At 30.5% G+C, this 12132-nt stretch overlaps 1 protein-coding gene across 1 annotated transcript; it reads right to left on the bottom strand.

Moving 5' to 3' along the window:
• LOC109346208 (probable linoleate 9S-lipoxygenase 5) lies at positions 291–6175 on the bottom strand. Its single transcript, XM_019585633.1, has 9 exons — positions 5923–6175; positions 4016–4305; positions 3602–3842; positions 2746–3084; positions 2548–2633; positions 2288–2395; positions 1844–2148; positions 1497–1760; positions 291–1191 (listed from the first exon to the last, which is right to left on the bottom strand). The coding sequence occupies exons 1-9, from the start codon at positions 6122–6124 to the stop codon at positions 438–440; spliced, it is 2589 nt and encodes an 862-aa protein (XP_019441178.1). The 5' UTR covers positions 6125–6175; the 3' UTR covers positions 291–437.

Genomic DNA, 12132 nt, shown 5'->3' on the forward strand with positions numbered 1-12132 from the left:
CTTACAGCATCAGACCCAATTCCTTAACACTGAAAATAAAAACCTGAAGTTAATAAATTACTTTCTCACTATAAAATTATCCAACCAGATGGGCTTCTTTTTAATCCTACTGGGCCTTGGCATTGGGTTCTTATCAGACAAATAAGTAGAAAAAATAAAATTGTTATATTATATTTTAATATATTGATAAATTTCTATTGTTTATCTTTAAATATGATGTATTATATGTGTTAGTTAGTTTAAGTTTTTCTCAACATAAAATGGAACAAGAGAGGACTTCTTGAGACACATAAATAAGTTGAGGAATTATCCTTTGTTTAAGTTTAAGCAAATAGCATATAAGTCTGCAACTTATTTATTTTACCCACTATATACAATATAACTAGAGGCAAAAGACTGTTGCAGAATCTAAAACTAGAATTCAAAGTACAAGGACTTTAAATAGAGACACTATTAGGAATACCCATGTTAGTTATTCCAGTTTCACTTGAAGGACAAAGCAATGTGTATGGCATCTTAACTGGTCCAACCCTGTTCTTCAGTGTCACATCATTGTTCATTCTCAATATCTTTTCTTCAATTTCCACAAGTTTCTTTCCAAACTTCTCAAAGGCTTCAAGTGGTTCTTTATCACTTGTCCAATAAGGACTATCCCTTTGTCCAAGATATACCTCATCAGTAGAATGCTGAGACAATATTTCAATAAGTGAAATGCCAAGAACAGCTTGAAACTGTGCAGTTATTGTTTTCAGATAAGCCTTCTCAGGATTTGCCACAAGTTCATCATATTCTGGTGTTCCTTGTTCTGGTATGAATCTTCGGCTCATCGAAGGACGGTTCGGAGGGTAGCCTCCATATGGATACTGTCCAAAGTTGATTGCAGCATGTAGAGCTGAAGCAATCCATATAATGGTAGTGCAAGTTTCAATGAGCTCTTCAATTGTCTCCATCTTTGGCCACCAAGGCTCATTTTTCTTGTCACCATGACCCACCTCTCTTATTTCCTTCCACCAAGATTGGAGTTCTTCATCTTCCTTAACTGTTTGATCATACTTGTAGTAATAGGAGCAATAGTCCTGAACCCATGTCTTGATGGCAGACCAAATCTCTAGTCCATCAACTGCAAATGGGTAATCCTCAATCAATAGTCTAAGGCCATGTGGAGAACTTGGATCCTTAACAGCCACTCCTCTAAAAGAAGTAAACATATAAAAGCTCGTTAGAACCAAAACGGGTTTCTTTAGGCTCTGTGTGCGAGTTGAGTTTTGAAGGGAAGAAAGAAAAAATGAAGGCTTGAGAGCTAGAAGTTCACTCGTGAAATTGCTCTAAAGCCTTCATTTTTCTCCAAAATTCAACTTGCAAATGGACCCTTATAGTTGTATGTTTCCAATTTTGACAAGTTAACATTATATGTTATCTTGAATTCAACCATATTCAGAAAATAAAAGTAATAAAAAGCATAGTTAAAAGTTGTGTTTGGCTTGTATATAGTTTACCTCTTGAGAAGATCTGCAGGCAATCCTTGCTCAGTGAAATTCCATTCCTTATAAAGCGCGGATGAAAGCTCCATAGAATACCGGGATGGGAAAACTGTGTACTCTAGAGCACCGCCTGCATTGATGAGAATCTGCCTCGCAAGTGCGTTTATATTCATCGTGTCGCGAAAGTGAGGATGCAATAGCTTATGAATCGGGTGACACACACTCAGCTGCCTATTTGAAGCTATAATGAGAGGTTCCATAGTTGCATGAGTATGCAACCTGTGACATGTGTACGATATCAGAAGTTAATTCCAATAATAGATAAATTAAGATTGTGTTTAGTTTCGGCAATAGAGTTATACCAGTGGCTGATAAGTTGATGATAGCCCGAGTCGGCTACTCCTACATAAGCTTTAGCTAGTTGCCAGAGGGAATTTCCAACACCTTGTTCTGCAGGCATGTAAACTTCACTTGAAGCACCATATTGATCTCCCTCAGGGTGTGGTAAACTCAATTCAATAGCAACAGGCTTTAAAGTCCCATCATTTTTCAAGAAAAGAATTGTCCTGCTAGCATATAGCTTTGTAGAAGTGGAGTTTATCCTCCTCAAGAATGGCATTAAATCATCATGGTGATCTAATATGAACAACTTCCTTTGTCTAATTGCCTATTTAACCAAATACAAATCAATAACACGTATGGCAACATCATTTAGAAGTTTTTTTCTTCTTCAGTAACTATGCTTTCACAAAATTCTTTACACCAAATTTTATTGTGAAAAACATGTTATCAATATTGAAAATTACCTCTTCTACTCTGAGCCCGTCCAGATTACGTTCGATGTGTTCTTTGGCTATTATGCTGGTATGATCACCATAGATTTTACGATCTAGCTTGCTTGTTGGTGGAAATTCCTGCAATCATTCAGGATGATTATGAGTGGAAAAAATCATAGACAATTCTCATTGGGATCAGTTCATAAAGGTGAATCGAACATTTATAACCGAGATTCTATTCTTTAGCATAATCATATTGTTAGCAATTGATTAAAAACACTTAGGCTTACTTCGAGTCGACAAATCATGATCGGGTTTATACCAGCCAGCATCTCTCTTCCAAACTCTTCATCCGCTCTCCATGCAGACTTATCCTCTACTCCAAAATCAAAAACATTAAGAATACAAGTGCTAAATAGGAATACTTTACAACATGCATTATTTCATATGTTCTTGCATGCAAAATAACATGTCCATATCTACATTACCTGCAATAACATGAGGTAGGGGGAATTTAAGGAGACTTTTGCCATCAGTTTTTACAATTTTCTTCATCACCTCTTCATGAACATTATCCTTAACATCGGTAAGTATACCCTCAGGTAACTTAACCCCACCTCCATAGAGTTTAAGCACATCTTCAAAGTTGTCAAACTCATTGGGGGTGTTATCAAATAGAGCTCCTAGTTCAGGTTTGAGAACTTGAACTACGGATTTCAGTGCATAGGCAAGAAAATCTTCCATTTTCAAATGACCAAATCTTTCATCCCTTGGAACATATATGTCTATGCTCAAGGCAAGGTTCAGTCTAGTCTCACAATTAGGATCTGCCAAGATAACAGCAAACTAAATTAACAATTCATCAACAAAAGGACAATTTATGCTTATGAGTGAACATTATTTAAGGTTAAAAGGACAGTTTTAGCTTATATGATTGACTGAAATTGAAGCAAAACTGAATAAGATATGATATTGGTCAAACATAAAAACACCTATGTCAGAAAAATAGATTTTGCTCTGAATAAACTCATAAAAGTGGATACAACATAACACCACATAGGCTCAATAATTAAGGGCAAGACAATACAACTAAGACAATGAAAAAATATAGTAACATGTAATATATGCCTTTTATCCAATACCTTTGACTTCAAATGATTAAAGAAAACCGTTAAGTTCAATTAACATATCAAACATGGAAGTTCATATTATCTTGACTCTATCAACTTTTAAAATGTCCTTGCCACATCAACCAGAGTGATAAAAAAGCTAAAGTTTAGTTTTCAAACTATTCAGCACAAAAGGCTTGAATGAAAAGCAAAACAACAAATACTAAAGGCTAACCTGATTTTGTGGGTTTTCGACCGGTTCTTCCCCTGCGAGGGTAAGGATATTCACTAGACCCTCCGAGGATTGGACGAACATATTGTGGTCCGCTATCTGGACTTCCCAGATCATTGTAGTATGCATAATCATAGACCCTGTCCCACTCTTGGAGCATTTTTTTTCCATCTCCTCTTAAATTCTCCAATTCTTCTTTTCTGTACTTAATCAGTGGCACTGGTGTTTCACTAGGAAGGTATGTCTGCACAATTAACACAAAAATATATGTAACTTGTAGCATACATTGCAAAAAATGTAACTAATAAAAACTATGACAATGTAGTTAATATTACTTAAAGCACATGCATGCAGAAAATGCAGACATTCTATTTCATTTGTGCATAATGAAGTTGATAAAAGACATATAATTTATACCTTGTTGCTGAAGAAAATGCGATCTTTTTCATATTTATCTGCAGGGTATACCCAAGAGTTGCAGATAAAGTGAATGACACCATGGCCTGGAACATTTTCCAGAGTGAGACTTTTGAGGAAGAACTCACTGTGATGATTATTCCTTATTAAAAATGCTCCTGGTATTCCTATTTCTTCATCCCACTCAAATGTAATCTTGAATGCTGTTTCTCCTGCTTTCAATGGTGTCATTGTGGTGATCCAGTCTTCTACATATGCAGGCTTTCCAAGTTCCCCCCTCATTCCATTCCCTGCAAATATTATCATTATTTAACATTACAACTTTGCTATTTGTTCTTTTATTTGGTTAGTTATTAACATTTAACAATTATTCAAGTATCACAACATGAAAAATAAATGATATAAAAATATATAAAAAATTTACAAGCATGAGTATATACATTTTTTTTTTCTTCTCATAACACAAAGGATCTAATTGAAATTTAGATAATCTATATGAAAAGTTATACACAAGAAATAATGTGGAACTTACATAAAAATAAACTTCAAATATAAGACTATAGATGACTTTGGATATCTACTGTTCTAAAGCATGTTCAAATCTTGCCTTTCACCAATAATAATGAAGAAAAAATAAAATAGAGAAAATAATAAATATTTAAAATTTTAATTAATATCATATATGTGAGATATGGTCTGAAATAAAATATCTATATTATAAAGAAAATAAAATAATATGACATTTATATTATTTAAATACAATATAAAAATATTTTTACTCTCAAGTATATAAGAATAAAATCAATAACTTGTCTACAGGATTCTTTTACACACAATATATAATAGGTAGGTCCTAGATAAGCAAAAAATAAAGCTAAACCGATTAATGGGCCAATTGATGTTGGCATTTCCCTATTTCTATTTTCTTTCCAAAATAATTTCCTCTGGTCAACACCTAAACTCCCCTATCCATTTCCTTCTTGGCTAAAAGTAGTTAATGGATCAATCAACATTTTTACACATGCAGTCAGATAGGATTTTGACAAATTGCTACTGTGAAAAGTGTCACGTGCGTGCTATTACGGTGAGCATAAATCGAGTTGTCCTAGATAAAGTTTGTCCTTTATCTAACTCGAAATGTTAGTTGAACCCAGATTCGATTCTAGACCATAAATAAACTCAACCCTAAATTAGAATGACAAAGGATTATCTCCATTAATGGAGAGACAACCAATAGTTTTCACTCGTATTTTCAATGACAAAAATGTGATTTCATAGTAAACAAAAGGATAAAAATGTTATTACATTTTATATTTTATGTGTTATTTTGTGGTATTTGCTTCTCACTAAGGACAAAGATTCTCAGTCCCGAGAAAATTTTGTCCTCATGTACCAAATCAATGAAATTTCATAAAATAATGTGCAAATATTAATTTATATTATTATAATTTTTACTTTTAATCAAATAATTTTTTTTGATTGGATGAGGACACTAAATGAGACAGGTGATCTTCATCCCTTCATTAATGGATAAGATCTTTTACTTAATTAGAATGTATATGTGAGAGAGGTAGTTTCAACTTGTAATTAATGTTTTTGTAGTAATTAATTATGATTATATGATTTTCTTATAGAAAACAAAAAATATTAAAGGCATAATAGAAAAAATAAAAATTAAAGGACAGTCATAATTAGATATTATTATTTGTTAGTGTGAAGTGTCATGAATACATAAATATAAGATAAGAATGGATATATTGAAACAATATTTAAAGTAAACTAGAGTTAAAGTAAACATGAATGTGTGAGAAACACAACACGTTACACGAGAATAACAGAGACATAGAACAAGGATATAAAAGAAGAACTTTATCCATAAAAAGAAAAGAAAAACTTATAAAACTAACCTTGGTCGACCTTGACGGCACTTATCAACTGAAGAGAAATTCGATTGCCCACAAACTCATTAAAATCATCAAGAATGGTTGCACCGAAATCATTGAATTCCAGCACATTCTTCTTCATTAACACCATTGTGCCCTTAACATTATTGTTGTTGATTTTATTGTTGTTGTTTCTGGTCACAACGTTATAGATGTAACGAAACATGTTGAGATTTTGTTGTTAATAGAAATAAGTAGTAAAATGCTTGTGATGTGAATCGTGAAGAAGTAATCCAACATATTCTGCCTTTTATAGACAGTATAGAGTAATATTTTAATTTTTTTAATATATGATAGGATAAACTAAGATAAAATAATCATGCACAAACATTTTAAGATTTTTTTATTTTATCACTAGATCATAATTTATGTGACTTGTAGTATTCACCGTGTAAAAAAATTACATTTATGATACATAAATTAATCAACTAGAAAAATAATAATAAAGTAAGAAGCTTTTATTTTTTTATTTACAATATCATATAAAATTTAACTTTCTTTTAACTTTTTCACTTTTCATTCTTGTCATTACATGCATATAAAAATCATTCAAAATTCAAAGAAAAAGTAAAAATAGTAACAAGTTGGATGTCAAATTAATATTTTATAGTAGATATATAGTAACCCATAAATTCTGCCGTATAGAATTCAATGACCTGAGAAGATTGTTAAGATATGATGTTCAATATTTTATACTTTATGAATTATAAGGTATTATTAAGAGTATTTTATCACCTTATGAAAAATGAAATAATTTCTTTTGGATCATGTGATTGTCATCTCCAATAAATTTTACTCATTTTAATTTTTTAATATTTATGACGATTTAACATAACTTTATATCATTAGACAAATGTTATGATGATATTATCATTTATGTTTAAATTGTATAAAGAAATGACAAAAGTTGAAAAGGCAAATACAACAATACTGAATCTGGTAAGTTATCCAATAAAATTATGACATGTGTTATATTTAATTATTTTTATAAAAATATTTTTAAAATTAAACAAAATAATATACATATCATACTTTTATTGGCTGAAGGAGATAAGTCATCTCCTAGTATGAAAAAATATTTTATTATCAATACAAATACAATATAACAAGATGATTTTATTTAAAAAAGTAAAGAGTTGAAATTTTTACTTTTCATTCAATAGTTAATAGAATTTCAGTTCTAAAAAGTGAAATCTTGATGAAAGTATATCTTCTTTTACATATTTTATTAACTTTAATTAATATGTTATTTTGAATTAATATTTTTTTTTACACTTCTTTGTATTTTATTGTTACTCCGTGATTTTTATCATATGATTTAACTAAATTAGTTGCATTCCCTCTGCTTTGGACAATCTTCGTGGTAGGTTGCACAAATCATCTCTATATCTATAAAGAAACTTTATTTTTTACTTCTCTTTTGCTCAGGGTAAAATCCTCAAAATTCAAAAGCTACCCAATACCAATATTTCAAAAATGAAAGGCCAGACAAAAGATGGTATCGGATTTATTAGTATACCGGAAATCTTAATAAGATTGTTAACATGCACTAATAACATTATTTAAAATATTTATTATCAAATAAAATTCTAACTATAACACAAATAGTAGTTTTTTAGAACATTTATATTCAAATAAAATAAAGTATATATTAAATAAAAAATAAAATCTTAAAATATTAAATTCGAAACATGAAAAGTCTTTAAACTTTCTAAAAAAAGTAACTCACAATAAATCTACATTCATTTGGAGTTCTATAACCAACTAAATTATTTAGTAAATTTAAACATTTATATTCAAAACATAGATTTATGAATACAACTAACAGGTATTACAAATTTTAAATTCTTCTTTTACATAATCCAAAACTTAATATCTATAATTTTATATGGAAATAAAAAAGAAAAAAAAATCTAAATCAACAAGTCGAATGTTTTTATAGTTATGCGTGGTTTATAATTTTAGATTCTCAAACATTTATTTATTTAAAGGAATCTCAAATCCATAAATAACAATTTTGAATAAGTAAGAACAAAAAATCAAAGTTGACGTGTCTATCAAGGCAATCCTTTTCATATTATTTAATTTTATAAATTTCATTAAATTATTATATGATAAATAGGGTTGGGATGCTATCCACATCACTTTCATATTTCTTTAATATAAACATATATTATATTTATTACAAAAAATAATATTTATTGCCAACAATGACTTAATTTGTTTATCTTATTTAAAAGACAACATGTTAAAAAATAAATGAAAAATAGGGAAAAAAATAAATCCATTGCATTTCAAGAATCTTCATATATTCTCTAAAATAAGGAAAAATAGGAAAACAATATATATATCATATCGTGTGTGATTGGATAAAAAAATGACAAAAGATGGTATGAGATTTATTACTGTATCAGAAATCTTAATAAGATTGTTAACATGTACCCAAACTAAGAATATTATTTAATAATATTTATTATCAAATAAAATTATAATTACAACTCAAATAGTTGTTTTTTAGAACATTTATATTCAAATAAAATTAATTATAAATTAAATCTAAAAAAAATAGTAAATAATAACTATATATTTATTGGAGACATTAATTACTATTATTACTTTACTATATGTATAATACATTAATTATTACTATTTTCTATTGAAAATAATAAAATAAATTTTTTTATAAATTTATTGAAAAATAAGACTTTTAATTTTATATGTAAGCACTTTTGAATATTTTAATTTATTATATAAACAATATATTTGCTATTTTATATATATTTTATTTATTTTAAATTTATAGCGTATTTATATATTATGACGCTATTTCACTATGAAAATATAATATATTATTTGTTAAAGATTATTTTATAACGTGTTAATAAATATACTATTTTTTTTATTGTTTTTCTAATTTCATATTTATTACAATATAATAGCTCGTGGAGGAACATACTTGGATATTGTGTACTAACAAGACATTCGTCAAGGGATGTAAGGTTTTACTAGATCTTCAAGATCGATGATTCGATTCTTATGAACGATACTTGTTGAAAGAGATAGTCACAAATCCTAAAAGAAATTAGTTTCTTATCCAAAAAAGTAAAGGATACCCCACCAAAAAAATACTTGGGTATTGCGTTATTAATTAGGAATAATCATTGATTTAATATAATAGGTTAAGATACCATTGATTGGACAATGCGTTTTTTATTAAACTAGTTGATGTTAATTTAAAATTGATTGAGTTAACTAATAAATTAGTCAATTAAATTATTAAATTAATTGGGTTGTCGCCAACCAACATAAAATATTGTAAAATTCACAAGATTTTGTTTGATACTAATCTTCTAACTAATTTTTTTTATTCTAAGCTAGTTTCAAAATTGGTTTTGGATGATTAACTAATTTGATTAAATATTTGGGATAAAGATGTAAGGATTGAACTTTACTAAACACTATCAATACATACTTGATTCATCAATACTAATTCATCTAGTTAGAGGTGTCAAAATGGGTTGGGCTGGTCAGGCCAACACGCCAAAACCCAAAAATTTATAGGGTTTGAGTATATATTAGGTACATTTTATAGAACCTGTGTTTTTTAGTCCGATTGGGCCGGACTATATTAAATTTGGGCTCGGGCTGGGCTTACCCAAGCAGATTCGGGCTACTCGTTTTTCTTATATTTTTATCTTTTTTGGGACCTTTGCCTTGGTAATAAGCATTAGGTGAAATTTAAAAAACAACTTATAATAAAAAATAGATAATAAATATTGGACTATGAACTTTGAATAAAAAATAGATTAATGTCTAAACATAAATATTTATAAATTACAATAATGTTATAAAGTTAAGACTTATATTATTTTTCCTATTTTATGGAATATCCCAAATAACAAAATAATGTATCAAATCAAATGAGAATACACTAAACTATATATGTAACGCCCCGAAAAATACTTCTAAAAAACATTGTGGAAAAATGGGTAAATTTTTTTTGAATAAAGAGATTGTATAAAATTGTTTCCTTTGTAAAACCTTCCTTTTCCGGGACATCACTTTAAGTAACTCAAATGCGGAAAATCAACTTATCGTTATCGAATGATAACTTAACCTGATTCACCATTTCCTGAATAACTCAATGCATATAAACGATTAAGTCATCTTTAGTTCATACAAACTAAGTCAACAAAGGTGGAAACTACATCGCCACTAACATATACAAAATCCAAAAAGAAAGGGCGGAAATACTAATCATCGCCAACAGATATTAAACAAAGACATGAACAAGATGAATCCGTCAGTGTTTTAAAAGTCACAAAATGATAAACAACTCCTAGTGGCTAACTCCAAAGCTAGGGTACTGCCACTTCCTCAATTCCTCATGCCCCCTCCTAGAACATCACAGACGGGTAGTTCCAAATCTGAGCAAAGCTGTCTACCTGACGAGCACACGTCCAAAAAGCAAGCAATAGAAAAGAAGAGAAATAGAGAGAGTAAGACATCTAATGAACGTAAATTCATTGACGGCGTGGACTTACTCAGAATATTACAATCAGATATGAAAAACAGTTCATATATATATAACATATTACATTATAACTCATCAGTTGTTCTCGTAAACAACTATCCAATTTACATGAGTAATATAACCAAACTCATCAATTGTTCTCATAAACAATTATCTAATTCACATGAGTAATTATCTAATTCACATGAGTAATAGAACCAAACTCATCAATTGTTCTCATAACAATTAGCTAATCAACCTATGTAACGTAAATACACTTATTCCCAAACAATATCATATTTCCCATTTATCAATATATCATTTATCAACAAAATATCATGACTATAATTAATTAACACATAAGTGGGGATCATAACCCCAAATAATAACACACGCATATATTATCTATAACCGACATCATAACTCATCGCTTATCAACATAAACCATAATGTATCAACATACATTTCATAAACAAACATCATAACCATAAGTAATAATATGTGCATAATGTTAATGATGCATAATGTTTATAACTCAATGTGGGAATCCACTTCCACAAGTGCAATATATGCATGCTATGTCATGATCATCCACCTTACACCAATATCCTCCCAATAACCTAGTCGGAAACAAATCAAGAGTACAGGTCCCATACCAAGCCACTTTGTACGCAGTTAGTCGATCGTTGTTTAGTGATATCATGTATCCTTACTAGGGTACCCCTAGTTCACGACCTCAAGTCGAATACTTGCCCAACAAGACATAAACATAAACAATGCTTTCATACCTTTGTGGAGTCATGCTTCACATCTAAGACATGATCTCATTCCACAACCTTTATATCACAACACACCCTACCCGGGTTCATCACATGGTTCACAACATCATTTTATTTCAATAGTCCCACACCGTCCCTCGCCCAAGTGGGGACTAGTCGCTCAAGCGACAATTCGTCTTTAAATCTCAAATAAACTGAAGCTTTCCTCGCCCAGGCGAAGGTATTATCACCCAAGCGAGACCTCTCTCGCCCAAGCGAGAGGGTTCCAGAAACTCAATAAAATTATGGATTTTTTTTTTCTTGCCCAATCGAGTTTTTGCTCGCCCGGGCGACACCTCGTTCGCCTAGGCAAAAATCCTGGGATTTGTTTTTTTTTTCCGCCCAAACGGGTTTTTGCTCGCCCGGGCTCGCCTCGGCGACGCCTCGTTCGCCCAGGTGAAAATCCTGAATTTTTTTTCTTTTTCGCCCCATCGGGTTTTTGCTCGCCGGGGCGGACATTTGTTCGCCCAGGCGGACTTTTGCTCGCCCGGGCGACGCCTTGCTCGCCCAGGCAACAGAAACTGGACAGAATGCCAATTTTTGCCATTTTTGACAACCGAAACACATTTAAACATGATTTTTCAAACACCTGCACCCAGAAAAGTTCCCAACAACATTCATATACAATATTCAACATATTTCATATACAATATTCAACATATTTCATCAACAATCATATATATTCAAAACATTCAAACATACAAAATCTTGGGTTTCTAAAAACCCAATTTAACTCCAAAACCTTTGAGATGGTTTAGGAGATCCGGGTGTCATATTCGGACACCACTATGTCACGATGTGTTCTCTCTCACCTTAATGAAACGTGCTTTTACTTGTCAACTA

Source organism: Lupinus angustifolius, chromosome LG04, assembly GCF_001865875.1.
Source record: "Lupinus angustifolius cultivar Tanjil chromosome LG04, LupAngTanjil_v1.0, whole genome shotgun sequence".
Classification (NCBI taxonomy): Eukaryota; Viridiplantae; Streptophyta; class Magnoliopsida; order Fabales; family Fabaceae; genus Lupinus; species Lupinus angustifolius.